The sequence below is a fragment of the Hetaerina americana genome, unplaced genomic scaffold, assembly GCF_022747635.1.
Source record: "Hetaerina americana unplaced genomic scaffold, ioHetAmer1.1.p SCAF_54, whole genome shotgun sequence".
Lineage (NCBI taxonomy): Eukaryota > Metazoa > Arthropoda > Insecta > Odonata > Calopterygidae > Hetaerina > Hetaerina americana.
The window spans coordinates 2,225,059-2,248,313 of record NW_027287139.1 but is presented as its reverse complement, the minus strand read 5'-3'; the positions used below and the strand labels follow the sequence as shown (position 1 = coordinate 2,248,313).

At 45.1% G+C, this 23,255-nt stretch overlaps 1 protein-coding gene across 1 annotated transcript in view; it reads left to right on the top strand.

Moving 5' to 3' along the window:
- Positions 1-917: 917 nt before the first annotated feature.
- LOC139694740 (acetylcholinesterase-like) overlaps positions 918-23,255 on the top strand; it is a 190,207-nt gene continuing 167,869 nt past the window's right edge. Inside the window, exons 1-3 of the mRNA XM_071593242.1 lie at positions 918-1,707; positions 9,140-9,332; positions 13,482-13,998. Of these exons, the coding sequence (XP_071449343.1) occupies positions 1,145-1,707; positions 9,140-9,332; positions 13,482-13,998 (1,273 nt within the window). The 5' untranslated portion in view covers positions 918-1,144. The remainder of the gene's footprint in view (positions 1,708-9,139; positions 9,333-13,481; positions 13,999-23,255) is intronic.

The window sequence follows — 23,255 nt, the reverse complement described above, 5'->3', positions numbered from 1 at the left end:
TCCGACCCGTGCGCGAGGCGGGGGTGCCGACCCCCGCCTCGGCGAAGGAACCCTTTCCGAACGACTCCGTGCCATCCATCCCACCGACAGCCCTCGCGCTAACGAATGATCGTCGGCGCCCCTCCGACCACGCCGCCTCCTCGGAGGCCATCCCTCCACCCCCGACCTAGGGATAGGGGTTGGAGGGGGAGGGGCGGAGAGGGCGGGAGGGCAGTGTCCCGCAGAGTAATATCGGCGGTCGTGGAGCGCGGGCCGGATGGACGTCGGGAGGAGAGGGAGGGAGAGGGTGGAGGGTAGACGGAAGGGGAATAGCATAAGGGAAGAAAGAAGTGGGAGAGAGGAAGAAGGGAGAGGCTGATGGTGGAAAAGGAGAGGGGGGAAAGGGGATGGAGAGGGAGGGAGGGCCGGCGGCGGCGCCTCTGCTCGCAGGGCCACTGCGAAAAAAAGTGAGGGCCACAGCTTTAAATGGGCCAGGTGGCGAGGCGAAGAGAGGGATGGAGGGAGGGAGAGGAGGGTGGGGTGCGCCGTAAAAGGGAGCGGAGAGGAGGGCGGGTGGGGATAGGAGGGTGGGAGGGATGGGAGGGGGGAAGGCGGCGGCTTTCGAAAGAGGAGTGGGGGACGACCAGCATCCGAGAAATCTGCGAGAGGGAGGGGAGGAGGGAGGGAGGGGAGGGGGGAGAGGGGGAATGCACCCCGCGCGCGGGATTGCTCCCCTTCTCGAGGGGAAGCGGGTGAAGAGGGGGGCGGAGGGGAGCCGGAGGATGCGGCAAACCCATTCCTCCAAAGCGGCTGCGTGAGGGGCGCGCGAGGGGGGAGAGGTGCCAAGTGGTGGCGGGGAGGGGGGTGAAGGGGGGGGGGGAGTGGAGGAGTGATGAGAGAGAGGAGGGCATCCGGGCCTCCGACCATGAAACTCACGCCGCCCGGGTCCCCACCAACTACGTCCACTTCCGCTAGTCGCGCGACGGGTTGGTGGCGGTGGTTGCGGGGGTGCTCGCCTTGTTGTAATCACCGGCGTCCGTCAGTCGGCGGCAGTGCGGCCACAGGGGGAGGAGGGCCACCACTGGTTGAGCTGAGCGCCCACCCACCCCGTCTCTCTCCCTCCTGCGCTTCTCTCCGTGTGGGTCGAGCGCGCACACAAACAAACATGACGGCCACTACTAGGGCGGCGTCGCCGTGCGTGGGCGGCGTTGGCGGGGGTGCGTGGGCAGCGTCGCGGCGGCGGCGTATGTCGCCGCTGGGGCCCCGCCGACCTCCCCTCCCCCTCCTTTTCATCCTGGCCGCCGTGTTGTCATCCGCGGCGGTGGGCCCCGCGGCCGGCCTCTGGCCCGGCGACGGCCCCCGCCCCGACGCCGCCGAGGGCCCTAGGTCCCGGCCCCTGGACCACATGGTCGTGGAGACCGCCACGGGGCTCGTGCGGGGCTACTCTAAGACGGTGCTCGGGAGGGAGGTGCACGTGTTCACGGGGATCCCGTTCGCCCGGCCGCCCGTTGGGGAGCGGCGGTTCCGGCGCCCGGAGCCGGCGGAGCCTTGGGATGGCGTGTGGGACGCCACAAAGCTGCCCAACAGCTGCTACCAGGAGCGATACGAGTACTTCCCGGGTTTCGAGGGTGAGGAGATGTGGAACCCCAACACGAACATATCCGAAGACTGCCTTTATCTCAACATTTGGGTCCCGGCCAAGTTCAGGAGGGGAGACGGAAGAGATAGGTGAGCTATTGTGTTCGTCCTGGTGACTCTCTCAGTTATACGTGAAGTGCGAGGTGGCACCAATGGGTCTTTTTGGCGTAAAGGGATCCATCCGGAGCCCTGCCGTGAACTCGTCAGTTTACACCGCTGGGAGAGTAAATTGAATAGCATAATTTTTAGGCGAGAGTAGTGAATTGTTCTATTTGGCTAATCAAATTAAATTTTCTACATGAAACTCGTATTTAAACTTCATGTAGTAGACGGCACGTGAGCGCATTGCTCTCCAGATGCCGTAATGTGACAAATTAAATAGTGCAAAACCTCAAGTATTTTGTCACTATGTGACTTCCGTTAGATTACTATGTGCTCAACTTGCAAACCTCCATTTTAATTTGCAAAATTCAAATGAACGAGCAAAATTATGTTATTTCAGGAAAATTTACTCTAAGGTATGAAGTCGAAGAATCGAGCGAATAGCGCTAAGGTATGGTTTACATGATCTAACGGGAAAATTAAGTATACAACTAAGTTTATGCATGAATAAAATTAAAGTCTTGATGAGCGCAACCGCTACGATTGATTTCCAACAAAAATAACAAAATATTAGAAAAATATCTTTTATTTAGCCACGAAGGAGAAACTTATTAACGGTAGTAATTTACAGTCTTTGTCTCGTGCAACGTTACAGTATGTCGGCCCTTGTTCTTCATTTAGAGCGCAAAAGTATCGACATGTTTGAAACATCCACAGTATTAGAAGATATACTTAATTGTCTTTTCAACGATACATCTCTCATCTTACGATGCTGCGTGAGTGAAATCAATCGTACCAATCACTGTTGTCTCCACAAAGTGTCTCTTTCTCAATTCAATACAAAAATGCAGTCGGCGTTCTGCATCAAAGTCTGGTGCTTCCTATAATTCTTACTTCCAACAGTCGCGAAAAACGGAATATGGAAAACCAGAGAAAGAAAATGAATTCTGAATATTCAGCAATTAGGACGAGGTAAGAGAGCTGAACGCATTTAATGAACGTATCGATTCTTCGGTGAGTTAACTTTCCAAGATGTTTAATGCGGGATGGGTTGGGGAAGGTAGGATAGAAGAGCAAGGAATAGCAATGCAAAACCTTTCGGAGCACTGTCTTCTTTGGTATCAAGTGTATAATGGTCGGAATAAATTTCATTGAAATTACAATATCTCCGATATAAAACACCTGAAATTAGTCGGCGTTTATTTTTTTAGGTTTAAGGCAGGTATACTATGCTATGTTTTTATTATCCGCATTTAATTTATTTAAGGCGAACCAGTTAGCGTATTATACGATTTTATTATTTTCTCGTCTCAGACAATCGTATTGATCCTCCGAAATTCTTCTGCAAAATTCTGGATAGATCGATACAAAAAAATTAACGTTAGTAATAAATTCAAAGAACTGCGGCAGATGCCGAAATAATAATTCAACAAATTCAAAGCGTAAAAAAATGATTCACATTTAACGGGATTCGAACCCGTATCCTTAGATAATTATTGAAGTAAAAATAACTATCGCGCACACTTCTGCTCACGCTCACAATATCCCTTCAGGGTACTATTTACGTATTTATTTAGTATGCCTGGTAGGTTTGAAAGAAGGTTCTGCGTTGGCGTATTGGGTGACGTTCTATCAAACAACGTCAATTGACGTTTTATCCCTATCACCTTCCAAGTCCGCGAGTCTGCATCGCAGACATCTCCCGGGAGTCCTTCTTCACAAGCCTTTCCACATTCATCTGTGCGTAGCACTCAAGTAGCTGAAGGTGAGCTCCTTACGAGAGTAAGAAAATCGCTCGCTCCTGAATACTCAGTGTCCCGTGAGGAGCCGCATAGTATGGCCGCACCAAAACGTAACGAGTTAAAACGTTTATTCCTCCAAGAACTCCTGAGAATCACTTAGGAGTGAATAAACGTGGTCATCAACTTGCACATCATACGACTTGTGTGCAATGCAGCGAAAACTTTAATACGCAGCCAATCATTCTATTTTCACAGTTTCTGAAGGTGAGAGCGGCTTCCTCAATTAATCCTCTTTTTTCGTACTATGGGGAGGACTGGAGGCGTCCGATAGTTTTATATATTTGATTTCCACCGTAAAGATTTGTCAAATTATTAGCATAGTCATTTAAAAATCTGAATGACGCAACCTTTTCAAATAACAGGAATAACTACAATCAAATTTCCGAGACAAATTAGCGTTTACATTTTCTTTCGGTAATGTTTTGAGCCCAAGGACATTCCTACAGTCCATTAGTTTCAGGAAATATGAGTCAGCAGTTCTTTTCCCACGCTCCCTCCCCACCCTCTCCTTAAAGCCAAGGGGGGAGGAGTGGTGTGAGTGGAGGGCCATCCGCTCATCTCTTCACAGCTGCACGAGAGCCATAGTGGCGGCCCGGCCACCGCGGCCCCGCACCCGACGCGCCCGCCCATCCCGCGACGTCACATCTCGCCTGCACCCCCCCCCCATTCCCCCTCCCGCATACCACGCCCCTCCAAATTACGCCTCCGCGCCACCCCCTCCCCCCACGCTGCTCCGGCCTTGAGGCAAAAAACAGCGGCAGCGGAGTACACACACATTCCATCGTAAATACCAGGAGCGGCGGGCTCGCTCCTCACCCCCACCCCTCTTCTCTCCACACACCTCCCCCCTTTCTTTCCACCCCCCCCTCGTATGCTCCACTTTCTCCGTCCACCGGACGACGGCTCCGCTCCCATCATGCATGAGCCATTCCCTCCCTTCGTATTCATCTCCCACGCCCGTCCCACCCCGTGCACCACCGGAGGTGGGCGAACGCCTTCTCAATGGTGAACTCATATCGACACCGAGGAGCACCGAGCCTAAGCGAATCACCGCGGGTGTAATTAAAACAGAGAAGACGGAACAGCAATGAATGCGGGCCCTGAGGTGACCGCGCGGCTCGCCCGCGGGAATAGAAATCAACTGTTTGCGACGCCCTGCCTGTGGCCGGGTGATGGCGCTATCACGTGGTATTTCAAGGGGGTGGCAAGGGGGTTGGGATGCGACCACCGTACGCGCCAATGTATTGCGGCGACGTTGAAAGGGAGAAGGGGGGCGGGGGGGGGGGGAAGAGGCCCCATCAGTCGCCCGCGCTCCGCCTGAGCACACCTTGCTTGTTTGCACGGCCATCAAGCATGAGTGGCCCCTGCGTGGGACCTGAGGAATGGGGCAGCAGACGAGCAAAGGCATTCGCGGCCACGAGCCGATTGACGAATGCGACGATGAATTGTCAAGGGGCGCTGTTCATTTCTTCACGTATTTTCGTAAAAGACTTTTGAATAACAACCACATACCTCGGCGACATAAATTGCTCTATGAATAAAAGGGTAACTTTTAAATACAAAATTGCGAGAAAGGTTACTTATCCATCCCCAGTGGATTGAAATGCTTGCGGTCTCCGTTCTTGTGTCTAGATTATCCTCTTTCATTGCAGCTTGGTCCATCATTCACTTCTACATACAATCACATATCCTGCAACTGATTAAATGCCCCATCAAGTTAAATTAATACACGATGAAACACTTGGCCACAGTTACCCTCTACAAAAATATCCGAGGTAAAGTGGTCATTCACCCTCATAAGAACTTATTTATATCATTATATTAGCTGAAATACGATAAGATAGCAATATGCATACGACTACTATTTTAAATCTACCTTCTACGCCAGGAATCTTATAAAATGATTAGACCATCAATTATACTTTTTATATTTACTCATACATACTGAGGTAACATGATGGTATAAATACCACTATGAAATTGCTAAACTTATTAGTTCTAATGATCGCTCTCGTAGAATGTCCGCCATTATTTAACAATTGAAATACATTCATTTTATACTGGTGACTCCAAAATTAATCTCCGCCATTTCATGGAGATGGGGTAGAGATAGTGTACGATTCTGAATATCGCACTACTTAATAATCGACTCATTTATAATTAAGTACGAAATATTTGGACAATCGACAGGATTTCTTTGTACAGTGAAGTTTCTTGTTCAATTTGACTTAAACTCTTAAAATATAACTCCATTTAACTGTCATTTCATTGCTTGCTTCTGTAGGTGATAATTTGTTGTAAAATATTACTTTAAAGTGCACAACTTGAAGTTACTTCTAGTTTTTTGATTATTCATTACTAAAAGTTATTTGTTTTTTATAAAAGATAATTTTCGGTAATTTCTGTCATTCAGTGTGATAAAAAAATAGATTGCTCTTAAATCATATCCTGCCGTACAAAATTCCTTGGGTAATATGAATACTAATCGTATTCTCTTGACAAATACTAATGTAAATGCACACTAAGCCACTTCATATTACATAACGCCAACGAAACCTTCGCTACTTTTTATTGGTTTATCTTCTTTAAAAATTTATCTTGTGCTTTCTGCCAATGTATCAGATACATTTTTATTAACACTACGATTACTGTTATGGTAGATGTAGAGAGTTTATAACAATATGGGCTACATCCAGAGATGGTGCCCATCTACTGTCAGTCGCAGTCGTATAACCATCGGTCGTCTACGTTGACATTGTCTCCCTTATAAAGAAATCAATTCCAATATTTCTTCTCGGTATAGCAAAATATATGACTGAAACTGAACTGATTCAATTTATATTAAAAGATTTGATTGAATACACAAATTGCTATATGTATAAAAGGGTATTTTTTATATGCAAAACTGCGAGAATGGTTGGACCGCATTTCCATTTATGGCGTCAATTCATCCCCAGTACTATAATGTATACATCCCCAGGCTATAATGTTATTCATCGTCACTTGCAGATGTGAACGTGAACCAATGGTCACGAGAGACACAGAGGCAATGCACCAACGGAAGCTATATTTGAATAAACCTTAAAAAGACAAAACGAACAGGGAACAAAATCATGCCTTCAAAATTACTGTATTATTATTAGTATTTATTTTGAATACACCAATTTGTGTAATTACAAACGCCTAGTTCCAGCTATAAAATATTTCCAGACATTTTAAGAAATAATTGCGAGTACAAAATTATTATTTTTAGTAAAATGATCGCCTTTAACAACACTACTATTAAAATAAAGGCACTCGAGAATCGTAAATAGAATAGGGTACAAACCCTACTTTACTCCTCTGCGGACTAGAGTAGGGTTTGTACCGCGAGAGACATTTTATAGTGAATATAATTTTTCACGGTTTTATAGTGAGGACTTGAATACTCCGTGGTCCATTATATCAGATTAAAACTTAAAATTTTATTCAATTCAGCAAGCCGATTACATGCTAATTTATATGCAACCAAACAATGGAACTTCATTTTGATGGATTAAAATTGGAGAGGAAAATTATAATCATATAATTTCCAAACCACTTGGCTTTAATTCCTCCAAAATGTTGTTCGCAAATTCAACGTTCCAATTATTGAGAAGTCAGTCACGCAATTCCACTGATCTTGGCGAATATTACGTACATTGATTTAGGTATATGACTGGGAAAAAATTTAGGTATGTTAATTATATATGCCGATATTAAATTTACTTCAGATTTAAATAAACTGCGTTATTATACTTCTTAAGTATTGTCTACGCATAGTCCGTAAATTTATTCTCGGGTATGGAAAACATATTTTTACTATAAAATGTCACCTAACGATAGTCAAGGCCGACAGTTCACTCAACTATTGAAGCTTAGTTCGACATATCGGCGTCGGATGTTTGCCCAAACCGTTGAGCAGACTATTTCCGCGAGTAAGCAAAAAATGGCTGCTGAGTAAAAATTGCGAAAACAAGCTGGGAAAAAATAAAGTCAACATATTAAAATAATTAACTGCATTTTTACACAGTTCAAAAAATCTTGAACACCTTCTAAATTTGGGCTTTACAAACGTTCCACGCTTCAGTAGCTTACACGAGTAGCTTGATTTGTAGGTCATCATTCAGCTTCCAAGATCAAGGAGTTCACACGTATCCCCATTCGGAATGATGGATCGATGTGCAGTGAAAATTCATCCACGAGCACCCCCGCCCCTCTAATCACGCCCTTTGGCCAGCCTTCCTTCATTGACGAGGCCATCATTTTGGCTCAGGTTGACATCTCGGTCACCAACAGACGTTTCTTGTCGAATGAGCATGATTAAATTCAGAGAATTGGGAATACCGAATAAAACTAAAAATATTAAACTAAGACAGTTGATTACATTCAACTAACTTAGTTGATATATATTGACATTAATTCCTCCACACGTGCTCAAAAAGGTTTCATTTCTTGTTTGCTTCGTTTCCTGTGAATTCCACGTGCATTGCTCCCTTCAGCCACTCACGCTGTTCTCTCTTTCGCAAGTCACCCTTCATTCTCTTCCCTCCTCCCCCCTTCCAAGAATGCCCTTTCTCCTATCCTTGATTCCTTTTAATTACTCTTAAAATTAATTCTAAACTTGTACCTTCCGCAGAGAATTTTCATTCTTTTCTGATGGTCATGATGAAATACTAGCTCTACCTTACATGCATAATTAATAGATAATAACTGTATTTTAGGTTTAAGATATTTCATGGGGATCGAGATGGTGCGGTGGTTATCGTACTGGCTTCCCACCCAGAGGGCCCGGGTGTTGAATATCCTTCAGTAGCATCTCGATCCCTACTTGAGGTGCTATACTGAGGGCACTTTGAGTGAGTACACCGTCCGTCGGATGGGACGTTAAGCTACGGACCCTTTGGCGCCTTTCGTACAGAGTAGGCTATTGCCGACGCCGGGTCTCTCTCCACCCTTCATTCTTTCCTGTCCAACCCCTATGGTGAAAATTACCTCAGCTGTCGGTCGCCTCCCCTAAATACTACTACTGCTAGATATTTCATTGTGTTCATCATACACAGCGGGTAGCGCCTAAATTTTCCTTAAAATTACATCTGCAAAAACGCGACCATAGCGTCTGTCCGGCTTAATTAACTGGAAAACACGCTGTCAAGCAGACTGACGTGTTCAGTGAAGCCTTTCCACGAAATGAACAATCACTCCAGGCCTAATAACCTCAACTTAAAGCTTCCTTCTGCTAATGGTTGAATGTTCTCTCGATCCATTAATATTCATGCCGTGGCTGAGCGTCACTCGACCCCGGTGGCGGCGGGGTAACGTCCTCGTCTGCCATTCCAAGGGTCGCGGGTTCGATTCCCGCCTGGGTGAGTTTTCCTCCACCTAGGGCTTGGGTGTTTGTAAATGTGATCATTGTTATCGTTGTTAATAGTTCGATGTAAAGGCCAGAATGCGCTGTTTTCGGACTTATACTGAATAAATAAAATAAATAAATAAATAAATAAAATAATGACTTATGTACGCATTGGCCACCGCAGGTAAAAAGGGCGCGAGTCCGTCCGAGGACCCCTCCCTTCATCCTCTCCTCCTCCTCTCCGCAGGGCGAGCCTCCTCGTGTGGATCTACGGCGGTGGCTACATGAGCGGCACTTCCACGCTCGACGTGTACGACGCAGACATGATGGCCGCGGCCGAGGAGGTGGCCGTCGCATCCATGCAGTACCGCGTCGGCGCCTTCGGCTTCCTCTACCTCGGCATCGACGAGGCGCCCGGAAACGCAGGCCTCTTCGACCAGGTAAGCAGTCCCCCGGCAGAGGAGCCGCGCAGCAGAAGTGCCCCCGCCTCAAATGCCATGAACTGGAGCTCATCTCTCCCAATATTTCCGATCCATCTTCCTCCGCCTAGGGAGTCCCTCCTATTCTATAAGCCAGAGTCCTTATTTCGACGCGTCCCTCTTCCCTTTCCCTTCGAGTAATGGTCAATGCTATTTCCTGCAAGGCCCTACTCTTTGTCCACTATCTGCGATGCTGCCTTGCACCGATTGCCAAAGATCTCTAATTTACTAAGTAGCCACAAATCTGGGGCCTTTTGCAATAACCACGCCGCCAAGTTATCCGCTGAGGCCGGCTGCCTCGCTTGCTGCCCTCCATCCACAGTTCCCAGGGCTCGAACGTTCGCGCCCCGTTGCCTCATCCACCCTGTTGCACACTCATGTTTATACCCTGGGCAATCGCTTCCGTGGCCACGGGGTCGTGCTCTCCATTGTCGCAGGGCCCCGCTCGCTCCCCTCCACTATCGCACCCCCTCGATTTTCTCTCGTCGACCCCAATGCCGGAGCCTCTGTTCCGGAGGCTCCGGTCGTTACCACGCCCGGGTGAGGCAGTCTCCCTCCGTTTGGTTTCCGGAATTTAATGACTTCGCCGGCTAGTGGGCGCCACGATTCCCTCACGCGCTCAAATCATTTGATTTCCCCCTTCTGCATACCCTAATCTCCACCTTCGCTCCGACGGCGCCGGCGGCGTGCGCGGCCGTGGATAACAATGGGCGGCGTCCGGGACTTCGGGACATTCGTCCGTTGGGGTGGAAAAGCGATGTTTTCATTCCCGTATACCACTTTGGCAAATGTAAAGAACAGTCGGGGCTCTACTAAGCTTCCCTGAGGAGCATAAGAAAATGCTTTCATGCAGGTTGAAATCAAGCCAACAATTGGCTTGATTTCTACACAGTTGGATTCAAGTTGTAGGATTCATTTCATTATCTCTTGATTTATTACACTCTTGCAGCTTGTACGTGGGCATTTAGTACTTGAACAAAACTTTCTTAAAAAATGGATTGATTCCTATTCAGTTGTCCGTTATAGAGTATCTACAGCAAATGCCACTTAAAATTATACCTAAATCTGAAAAATAAAATTCTAGTCCAGCTCTAAGAATTTATTTTAAATTGAAATGCATCTTGAACGTTCCAGAAAATTCAGCAGATTAAGATCCTTTAAAAATTTGATGTTTCCAGTCAATGCCAAGGAAAACCGATATTGTTAGAAGTGAAAAAGTTTACCCGGTTTTCAAGTCTCTTTTTCATATTCAATTACTTAAAAAAGGTCGTCAAGTCTAGGTATTAGTTATGTCTATCAGTCAAATTCTGGTAAGTGTAGAATATTGATAAAGAAAACAGTAGTGCCAGTAAAAATTGAATGTGAGAGGATTGCAGGCAGAACAGAAAAACCAATGCATATGCTTGCAGTTAACGGAACTGTCCTGATCTGTTCAAGTGCCTCCTCGGGTCTTTCCAACATTGGCAATCACGGTGCGAACGGGACGGCTTCGCGGTTTTCTGAGAGGTGAAATATTCGGTCAGTATTTCCCGGATCATGTGTTTTTAGCCTGGAAGACTGCTTTCTTCCAATTCCTCCTCGACCTTCAATTAATCCTTTAAGTGGTACTACAAGAATTGGAAGTTTTCCTGCTCCTAACACGGATTCTAAATTGGCTGACCTCCTACATTTTATAGTCACGAGCGGTTCACGTTCCACTTCTCCTAGGACTTGGAATTAATCAGGTCAAATGCAGTTTTTCTTTCATTTTTACCCATGAGAGACAATTTTTAACTAATTTGATGACCATTACCGAAAGCAATTTGCTGAAAAACATTTCTATTAAATTCCTCTTCAGACAAAGGCCACGAGAAGAGGCGATGAATACATTCATTCGAGTGAATACACCACTAGGTACGGAATATACTTTACTCAATCCGCAATTAGACATAAATATCACAATTGTATTGTAAAAAGAATCCTCAAAGAATAATTCTGTGTGTCCTATGAGTCACCATTACATTTCAATAGGCTGATTAAGTGTAAAGACGCTGCGGTTCCCAAGAAAAAAAAGTGGAATGTATGCATGGAAATTGTACCGGCAAATATGCCAGACTACTAGAAACCTTTAGAAAAGGACTAGAGAATACAAGCCGACCTGCGTTCATATCTCCGCATTGGTGCTAATCTTCTCCATCTGGGCCCTGGCATCCTTCGAAGTAGTTTTGCCCATTTGATTGAACCACACGCTCCAAGCGGCCCTTTCACATCTTAAAGCAGTCATCGAACGCAAATTTTGGAATGACCTTCAGCTCGCTTGTCGCATTACTTTGAATCGTCTCGAACCGCTTTCCTTTGAGCGCCATTGTCAATTTTGGAAACATCCAAAAGTCGCAGTGAGCTATGCCGGGACTGCAAAGGAGGAGGCTGGCGAAGCTGCGCAATCTTGTGGTCCCCCAAAAAGTGCTGCACAAGGTTCAATGAGTGCACCGGTGCGTTATCGTGATGAAGAAGCCAGTCACCTCGCTTGACCGGAGACCCGGTCGTTTTCTTCTCACGGCGTCACGGAATCTTTTCAGAACCATTATGAGCAACATGGACATTCACGAATGACGCCAGAAAATATAATTTGACACACGCATTATCCCTCCGGTTCTAATCAATAACATTACATCTCAGTAGAAACAATACGAGGCTCCAAAATATCATACACGAGTGTTCAAGTAAATGGACGAATTGAGGCAAATTTAAAATTAAGGTAAACACGCTGAAAATTGAAATACAATAAAACACGATGTAACATATACCATATGTAAACTGGCTCCCTAGAATCAATGACTTACAGGCTGCTTTCCGAAAGTAATTCAATTGAGTTTTCCACAAAACCAGTCTCAGTGCTCTCCAAGCTGTGGAAGTGGTAGGACGTCAGTTATTGTAAACCTCTGCGCGCCGACCGTGACACGGAAAAACAATTGTTGGGCTCTGACCGTCGACTGAGTATCAAGATGGTTGCCAATGAACTGAACTTGTCTTCAACTGTTGTGTTTGGCATTGTTACTGAAGATTTAGCGAGGAGGAAAGTGTGCGCCAAGTTCGTGCCCAAGGTTTTGTCAGACGACCAAAAGACCAACCGGGCGGAAATTTCAAGTGAACATTTGCAACGTATGGAAAACGAACCTTATTATTTGGGCAACCTCATCACAGGTGATGAAACCTGGGTATTTTAATATGACCCAAAATCAAAACGCCAAATCTCCGAGTGGCGCACTGAGTAGTCCCCAAGCCCATAAAGGCAAAAAGTGAAAACAATGCTCATTGTCTTTTTCAACAGTTGACAGGAGTGGTCCATAAGGCGTTTATCCCTAAAGGATAGACAGTTAACGCTGCCTACTACGTGGATGTGCAGGAAAGACTCCAAGAAAGTGCAATCAAGACGAGAAAAGACATCATCTCCACTGCGTGGCAACTCCATCACGACAACGAGCCTTGCCGTAACTCGCTACGAGTCCACGAGTACCTGGCCAAACACCAGGTGCCAACGCTGCCCCATCCCCCCTATAGTCCTGACGTCACCCCAGCAGACGTCTCTTTGTTTCCTCTGATTAAGGCAGCCCTGAAAGGAACCCGCTTTTCGTCCATAGAAGAGATCCAATCAGCCGTGACGAAGACCTTGCGATTGGTCCCCGGAGATGCCTTTCAGGGCGCGTACCGCTCATTGCAGAGTCGCTGGCAAAAATGTGTAGATGCCCAAGAACAGTACTTTGAAGAATATCACGTGTTTGTACAAATAGTTTCAATATATTACTTTAAAAAAATAATGTCATTACTTTCGGAGTACACCCTGTAACATAAACAATAGCATTTGACCTAATCATTTAAGTTCCAGCTCTTAACTAGCAACAGAATGTGGCAACATAACTTCCTTTTTTCAATGCAAATGTGCATTGAAAAAAGGAAGTCATGTTGCCGCACCCAGTATGCAGCTTTCTACTATTCACATTAAGAAGCCGGTTACCAGGAAGTTTTAGAGCATATAAGGTGCACAATAAAGGGAGCTGACTCGACTCGCGGTCCGGTGCAAACAAACTGCGGCCGGCTCCTCAACGCCCCCCCTCTCTTTTCCGCCCGCAGGCGCTGGCCATCCGCTGGCTGAAGGACAACGCGGCGGCGTTCGGCGCGGAGCCCGAGTCGCTGACACTGTTCGGGGAGTCGGCGGGAGGGGGCTCGGTGAGCATCCACCTCATCTCGCCCGTGTCGCGGGGTCTGGCGCGGCGGGGCATCATGCAGTCGGGCACTGTCAACGCCCCCTGGAGCCACATGACGGCCGAGCGCGCCTTCGCCGTGGCCCGCTCGCTCATCAAGGACTGCGGCTGCGAGAACGCGACGACCAGTGGGCCGCTGCCGGAGGGCCCCGGGGGCGGGCGTGGGGAGGCGGAGGCGGCGGCCGTTGCGGAGCTGATGGAGTGCATGCGCTCCGTGGAGCCTAAGACGATATCCGTCCAGCAGTGGAACTCCTACTGGGGCATCCTCGGCTTCCCCAGCGCCCCCACCATCGACGGCGTCTTCCTGCCCAAGCACCCCCTCGAACTGCTCAAGGAGGGGGACTTCGGGCAGACGGAGATCCTCATCGGCAGCAACCAAGACGAAGGCAAGTACCCCCCCTGCCATACCCCCCCCCGGCGAACATTCCCGTCCAGCCCCGTGATTCTCTTTGGCGCGTGCGCGGATGTAACACGATATGCCATGCCAAGACACGAATCAGTACCATCAATAGTAATGGAGTCGGTAGTAACCCACTCTCTCTCTCCACTGCTGTCTTCGTCAAGTGACAATTGCCATCATCCCTTCTGGCGACTTTTAGTTTCTCATTTGCTGTTTCATCTTGTTCGCTAATATCAGACTTGTCCCTTTTATCGCACATTATTTACTTTTATTTTTTCAACATTCCACTCGGTGAAAAAATAGTTTTAACAAAGGAATGAAAATGTAATTACTATCGGTATCTGAAAATGCAGGGATATGTAATAAAAACTGTTTTTCCTCTCGTTATTTTTAACATGCTGGAAATCCTCATAAATTGCTCTTGACTTTAATATTAGAGCTAAAACACTTTAAATTGCATTCTTGTATTTCCATAGCCATAAGACGTGCAAGTGCAGACTTGTACGTCCTCCTCATCCCTGACAAATATCTCGGGGAAGCTGTAAATTCAAAAGGTTGCAGGGAGTTCATGCGCTTCCACAGATATCAAAGCAATGCCTTGTCTCGTCGGGTACGCACTCAGCAATCATTATCCCCATTGAGAGTGTTTATCAGAGAGAGGAGAAGCTCAGGAAAACTATATTCCCTCCCCAGTTATTTCTTTGTCACTGACGAGGACTTTTCTGGGAAAATTCTATAAATTCTTATGAGTCAAGTTTTACAATGATTAGTGTAGTCTGGCGAAACGGAAAGGATAACATTATATCTCGAACCAAATTTGTGCAACACGACAAAGATAGCGTGAACTATGAAAATTATGAAGGCCTAATGGCGCTGGAATCCGGCGGCACATTTAAGGAAGTGTCTTCGCAAAAACTTACTAAGGTCTTCCAACCGGCGTTTGCTATGTTTGGCAATAACATTTTGAAGACATTCAAGTATAGCAGTAAAAGAATTTGGCTCTTAGTTGGAGGCCCATGAGTTTGAATTCAAGCAATACATCCGCACACTCTCAGATTATCAGGAATATTACCATTAATGAGATACATTAGGAAAAGAAATGACGACATGAAATATGCCTCGCAATAGGGCGTACATTTATGTATGGAGTATTTATTATCTCACATAGACAATTGAAATTTGGATTTAGTACTATAAAATAATTAGTTTTCAAGTTTGAAACTTTTATATTTAACCTGCACATATGGATTCTACAGCAAAAAATTTCCATTTCAGTATGAAGTTTTTTTATGATAAAATGCACACTTCTTTATAGCCTAATTAACTACAAGAACGTTAAAAGAGCACCACCATGTATTTGGCTACTCTGTTTGCTTCTCCTGAAGTGAAAAAGGCCTTCAGGTCCTGGACTTATTTGAATAAACAATGGAATGGGAATCCGAGGTTCACTTGCCCTCATAGAAGAGCGGCGTTGGTTGGTCGCCACTCGCGGCCAACGGGCCTTCCCAACTTCATTTCCACGCCATGTTGGCGGCCGCTCGCCCTCGGGACACCCCCAGGGGGGGTGGGGATGGACGTGGGAAGGGAGGGGGGGGTGGGAAGGACCCGGGAGAGGGGTGGGTTGGATATCGCATAGAGAGTTGGTTTCCTTAAAAATCCATACAGAGCGGGACTGGCAATTCGCCGCGGATTAGAGGAGGGGACGAACAATCAGTCATCCACCCCGCACGGCGGCGAGGGGGACAGTCCGTGCCCGCCCGGACGAGGCCCCCGCACCCTCGGCCATCCATTCCCGCCGCCTATCTTGTGCCCTCCTTCTTTGCCCCCCCCCCCCTCCCCGATGGTGTCGCTGCTGAGTCCTCCCGCCGCCAGCGGCAAAAAAAAACGGGGGGTCGCCATTTTCAAGCAAGGGTACCAGGTGTGCGGGCGGGGGGACGGCATCATGTGTGGGGGAGGGGAGAGTGTGCCCCGGTGACCGCCCGAACCAAAATAACTCGCCCTACCCCTCGGGCCACTTGTACCAACATAGAGAGTGGCTTGGATTGAATAAAGGAAGGAACCAAATTGCGCACAAATATATTCACACTCAAGCGGACGAGAGGAGCACAGAGCGGGGACATTAAGGACGCCTCGTTCGGCGCGACCGATCGGGGACGCATGGCTTCAACCTGGTCGTTTTTTCTCCATCGAATATCTTTATTAATGAATCGGGACGGAAAACGATTAAAATATGCCAATTAATCGAAGACAATTTATTTATTTTGAGTGATTAATATCCAAAGGAAGCCTGAATCTCGATCAAAGGCCTCAATATCTCCTCATTTGAATGATAAACATCGAAATTATTGTTAAATGACAGATTATTAATTCCCAAATAGCCGCACACAAAGAACTATGGGTAATGGAGTTGTTGCTAATGAAGACTGCTTTGAATTGTGAATACTCATTTGCATTTTCAAGAAATATTATTATGAAGAGTCGTCAGGACGATCGATGACTGATATGGGCCGCGTACATTTATGTGTGCTGGGCAGCGTTCTTCTCATCGATAAGCGTTTTCACCACATACATCGGACGAACAGTCGACAACAGCCATGAAATAACATGCCTACAATTGAATGAAACTTAACTTACAGAATATTAGGAATATCGATTCGCACCTAGTTTGTTCGTCACTCTTCTCCAAGGATGTTAATTTTAGGACTGAAATAAATAAAGTCTGATAGACATTTAACAGAATATGTAGCCTGAAAATATTTGCTGTTTTCCTGTAAATGCCAAATGTAAAACCAAATTATGCTGAAATATACGGACGCAATTTACTACATAAGTATGTGGTTAAAACCAGAAAAACAATCAGAAAAATTGTGGATGGATATTAAATTATTCCTCATAGTAAACTACTCCCAAAGTTATAAGCATATGGTATAGATAAAAATATCCAGGGTTTAAATTAAAGACTTTCTGAATGGTAGGGTATAAAGAGTAGTCATAGATGGAGTTAGGGCTAGATTTGTAAAACGTTGTTATGATAAATTTAGTAGTGCATCCAAAATATTAGGGCAGCTAGGCTGGGAATCACTCATGGAGCGAAGGTTAGATTATGGATTGAAGCTCTTGCACGAATTGGAAGTGAGTCTCTTGAGCAGTGATGTTTAAAATGTATTATTGCTACCATTTTACTACGGTAGGAGAGATCATGCTAAAATCAGAGAGATGAAGTGTAGAACAGATACATTTATGATATCAGTTTTTCCTCACTCTTTCAGCAATAGCTCAAATACAATACAGTTCGATTCCCTGAATTTCATGATGAAACCAAATGTTTGACATTGTAAGAAAGAGTTGAAAAAAGCCTGGCAATTTACAATCAAAAGCTTCGTGGGTTGACAGAATGAGATGATCAGGTTACGCCATTTGTTATAAATGAATTGGCGGTTAAAGTAGTCGCAAGAGAGAAGATTGACAGAAGGGAAGGATATGAAAAGAGGGAAGGGAATCAGGGCATGTACAACTTGTACATAGATTTATAGCAAAAGTTGGTAGCGCTGGAGACGTGACATCTTAAGGTGAAGCTTCTACTCATATTGTATAAAGAAGCAATCCCTAGAATTTGGGAGATAATTTTCCTTTCATAAAGTAACCTTTATTAGAAAATTTCAAAATTGAGTGGACTAAACATTGCTGTCACTGTCACGAAATGTGTCCAATTCTCACACTAAGGCAGGTGTGTTTGTCTTCAAGTGTAAACGTCGATAGGAGTAGCATAACCACCAAACAAGTAGGGTTAGCGATTTCAAACTTCTTCCTATTATTCCTTATAAGCGGCCGGAAGCAGAAATTCATTTCGAAAAAAAAAACAGTTGTATCTTAGAGCTAATTGCTAAATGTTGTAGGGCTCCTGTTCAAGAAATGGTCTTAAGTCCTCTTTGATGAGTGGTCAATTCCTTGACATACACCGTGCAAACATCTTATAAATCGAGCTTGGAATAGATGTATACGACAGGGACGCATTAAAGGACTACATTATTTCCAATACCACCTCCTCCATAAGCATCATCCAGCCGTCATTTAATCCATTTTATCGCGAATAATGGAATCAGGCGGGGAAACTTTGAAACGCAGTAGATGAGTAAACGTAATGTTTCAATCTCGTTAGTAAAATAATTAATTTGGGGAAAAAATTGTAAATTTATTTTTTAGGTAAATTCAAAATTAACCGCGCAAATTTCTCATTTATTCAATGATTACTATACGATGATGCTCTTTAAAACCAATTTTTAAACATTTTCTTAAAAATTAATTAAACGCAAAAAGATTTATTGAACCTTAACGTTTTTTTCGTGACAAAATTGCCAATGACCTGGGTCACTTATTCTGTAAAACGATAAATTGAGCTGACCGCATAGTATACAGGTATACTCCAACAATTACTTAAGATACATAGGAAAGAATACGAAGCCACTGGACGGAGATGCTCCAGCTAAAATAAAGGTCTCTCCGTTGATAGAAAATGGATTTCCACAACTTAAATGAATCTCATTTTAAACCAAGATGAATTTTTTTATATAAACAACATTTTTCATTCACAAACATTTGCTTGCTAAAATGTACATTTGTACATTAACATAAGTAATTCATGTAAGCATTAATCGAAATCAAATATTATAATTTTAATAAATACAAATTTTATACGGATTGCAATTCCATTTTTTAACAATTTGACGAAACATAGAAGCTATATATAAATCCGGAAAATAAATATGATTTTCTTAAAAAACTTCGTCCCCAAGTCAGTGATTTCATAATGATTGAGATTTCCCGGAATGAACAGCATGATAAGGAAATGCAATCCACTCTTTAATCGCGCTGCATTCAATTATTCCTCGAAATTTTTGTCGGCCACAATTGCAGCCTTCACTGCGGTTTTTTAATCCCATCAGCCTCAAGGAAGAATGCGATGGGAACCGAGGCAGGCACTTCTGACGCGTGTGGCTATATTCAGGCTCTAATGCAAAATCATTCCATTTTATCACCCGAGGGAGGGAGCAATATTGAAATAGGGAAACTGGGACTTGAGAAATCAGCAGATAATATAGCTGAATGCACACATCGAGTTCACATAGGCGAAGGAGCATGCCATTTTATCGCCTCCCTCGCAGAATGGAATTGGAATTAGCGTTTTCCGCTAAGCCACTCTTCAAACGTTCCCAAAGCGTATTCCTCAGCGGCAGCAGCGAGGAAATGCGATGGGACACGGAGACAAGGGGGAGAGGGGGCGGATATAATGGCCCGCGTATGCCGAGCATGCAAGGGAGAGGAGCGAGAATGGTGATGGCAGTAGCTCAGATGACTGTGGCCAGGTGGGGATTGGTGGAGAAAGTGACCGAGTTTCGGAGTCGGAAGACGAGCGGGAGGAATGTCGGTCGACTGGAGGAAAGGGGGGAAAATGAAGATCGCGAATACCAATGCAAACACGCTTGAACGCAGCGAGACGCGCGATGCGCAATCTGCAAAGGGGTGGGGGAAGAGGGAAGGGGTGGAACTCCCCTCACCCTGCATCTAGAAGACTAGCCGCAGTTCTACTCTGGACCGTTGCATGCAATGTGGTCGATTGAGAAGCTACGGGTTCGACTCTTTTCTAGTGCACTTATTGCGCAATGCAGTGCATTTTTGTCTTGAATTAAAGTTACTATAGTGGACCATCTTCGCAGTAGAATGGTCTAAAGAAACCAGGGGTGAAAACATTTGTATTCTTTACGGACATGATTTATTGTTATTTACGCGATGCAAGCGATACGAAAAGTCTATCTCTCCTTCAAGCTTCCCAGGGTAACGCAGTTTCTATCGCCGCCAAAAATCATTGAAACTGGCTCTCAACAGGCCGTGAAAGCAAGTCATGCTGCGGCGGAAAACCTCTTGATGGTGACGACGATCCCGCGAAAGTGAAGTATCCTCGTTGCTTATCGAGTTAATCATTTATTTTTCTTTAGGTTGGCATGTCCAGTTTTCAGAGTAATTGTTTATTGCATATCATACAAGTATATGTATTTTGTGTTCATTTCTCAATAGAATCCTCTGCCCAAAGGAGCTACGTTTCATACGCCACAATCCACTTTAAAGCTCTAGCGCAGTTGACATAGATTACCCACATCAGTTTTGGATTCAAGCAAAGGTGACGCATATCATTGGACAAAAAAGAATGAGGCGTTGCGTAAAGGGTGAAAGAAATTAGGATTGGATATCAAATCGAGCCCCACTGCGACAAACCAAGGGAGGTTACTCAAAGGAAGCAATGCTGCTCAGACACGGGTTCCAAAAATTCCGGCAGGTTCCAAGGCTATGAAAATTAAGATGAAACACGAAAACGCTGAAAGAAAACCATATCAAAGATATATACTTGAAAGCTGTTTTCAGTAATTCACGAAAACATTTGGGTCACATTGAAAGATCCAGAATTTTGTGAATAGACAATACGACAGAAATTAAAGGGAAAGGATATAGCATCAGAGGTGCAAATCTGATGAGGATAATGTAAAAAATGATGATATTAAATAATAATAAAAGGAATTGAATGTAAAGGAATGCATCGAAAACATATAATGAGAGCAGATATCCACTCAAAATAGTTTCGCGAAAGAGGACAGCGAAGGGGAAGAAAAGGAAAATCATATTAAGATAAGAAAGTAAATTCGGGAGAGCAGTGGGGTATTATTATTTGGCCATTAATTCAGCCAAAAGTTAGCATACATGATCTAAAAGCACTTGTAAAATCAATTTCAATCCAAATTGAGAGAAGGGACACTCTAAATAGGACTATCGTTAAACAATAAGGAAAGCGGAGAATTCATTGAACGTGGTAGAATCTTCTGAGAGGGGTTTTATATTTTCGAGGGGATGAATAAACTCAAATAGCAGGAAAGACTTGGAATGTATTGCAAATACAGGAGAGTAAAGCTCTTCGAAGACAACTGTGAAACTAAAAGAGGATCTTAAGGAAACGAAGGAAATGGAAAATAAGTGCCATCGTAGAAATGAAAAATATACTTGTAAGAGTTGTGATTTAATGTTAGTTGGAAAGTACAAAATAATGGAATCTAATATATCCCTGGAAGGGAATGTCAGCGAAAAAGTAATCCTCGAATTTAGACAAGAAATGGAGCTTCTAAATGTCAGACAAATATATATGCTTAATTACAATGAAGGATACAAAATGATAAGAAGAGTAAAATACCATACGCAATGCAAACGGACGATGGAGAAGGGAGATGGAGGCAATAGATGCTTCGAGAACTGAATAGGAGAGAAAACAGTAGGGAAGGAGGAGGATCGAGGGAAAGTGCGAGGGGGAGCAAATAAGAAGAGGGCTGGAAAGGACTTCCTCTTCCACTCAATCGACGAGAATAAACAAGCAGAAGACTCGCCTAATCCTAAGATGGAAAGGGCTCTCGGCGATAGCCGGTCTCCCGTTGCGCACGTAAGCAATCCATCTTCTTTCTTCCCTCGTCGTGCTCCACATCGCCTCTCCTTCCTCCATTCGCCCGCCTGGTCCCTCACTTCATGTGAGCGCCGGCTCTTCGGAATACCCTTCCAACATCGTCTTTCAAAGGACTCGAGCCTCATCTGGTCTGCTTCACCAATCGCCTCCGCGTCTGTTCTTCAAATTTACTCACATGCAGGAAGGCATGCGTGCACATGAAAAAGAAATCGCCAGAATTTTAACGCAAACGCAAGACATATCCGCACTACTGTCATCAATTTCGAGAGATAAATTCGATCAATTTGAGCCCGAGTATACTATTGGCGTTCATGAAACCTGAGAGCAGACAGGTGCGCAAATAAAGATGGGAAGCAAGCGTTGCCATTTCCGGCGGAGAGCTCTCACCCCGAGCTGCCCACGGCCCCGTGTTCCCCCTTCTACCCCCATGGCATTCACGGTCGACTCCCGAAAGAAGAAGCGGCGTCTCCAGGATTGCCTTATTTACACCGTCGCCCCACCCTGCCACCACTCCTTCCGCTCCCCTTACCCTGAATCCCGATCCGCCCACTGCCCCGAGTGCCCTTCCCCTCCACCCTCCGCATACCCTATAGCTTCATTTGTCTTTTCTTTCGCTAATTCACTAGGGACATGATCAGGGAGAGTCTGCAGATGAGTCAATGTGTTCCTTTAAATGATTCCAAGTGGGGAATGTTCCAGAAAAACCAGAATTCCAAAATTGACTTAGGATTTTCAATAACCGAAAGAAAATGTTACAAATTTTAAGGACACGGTGCAAAATCTGATCACAGTAACTCATACGCTGTAATACAATAACTACTGCGAGTTGAATTACTTTAATAACTCGGTAACTGAAAGTTCAACACTTAATTGTCAGGCAGCTTGAATAAGAGGGCCCGAAAAGGCCTTCCATTGGTCATTTCCATCAAACCTTCCACTTCATTTCCGTGCTTCACTTCAGCTGAGCACTTCAGATTAAAGCAAGAGCCTCTATAAGGTTTGTATCAAAAGTATCGGGCAAATATTTCGTTAAAATAGATCCATTTAAGTATATGCTGCTACGATTCCCAAAATTCTTCAATCAGTACATCCCTTGAGCATCGACACACTTTGGCCCTTGCGACTTCTCCGCGACTCGAAGGCTCTCAGGTAGGCGGATTCCATAAGATCGTTAAGGTTATGCGTACAAGGTTCTTTGAGGGCTTCACTTAGCATGGTGGTGTCCTTAAGGGTGGAATTCACTTTTCGGAAAATAAAATAGCCTTTTGGTACCAAGTAGGGACTGTAAGGGCGTTGGGGACTCGTCGCGATGTCGTTGCAGAAGGTTCTCGCGAGCAGGCACTCGACTTTGCTCTTGTTTAGCCATCAAGACTTTCGAGACGAGTTAAGCACAGATCGTTCGTACCGCTAAATTTTCAGTGATAAGGGTGTGTGCACTGTCATCCTGTATCAATGCTAACACTATCTGCAATCATGCGGAAACTTAACTGACGGTCTGAAATCAGCACTAAACGCACACTTTGTCGTCGGTTCTTGACTTCGACGGCCGTCCAGCGCGGGCCTTGTCCTCCACACACTCTCGGCCATCTGTGAAGAGCTTTTGTCGCTTAAAAACTGCAGTTTGTGACATTATTTCATTCTTGAGTACTTGGTTAATCATGTCCAATATCTTCGTACCCGATTTCCTCGGTCTAACACAATATTTGATGGTGCACCGATGTTCAATCGTTCGCTGCATTTTGAGC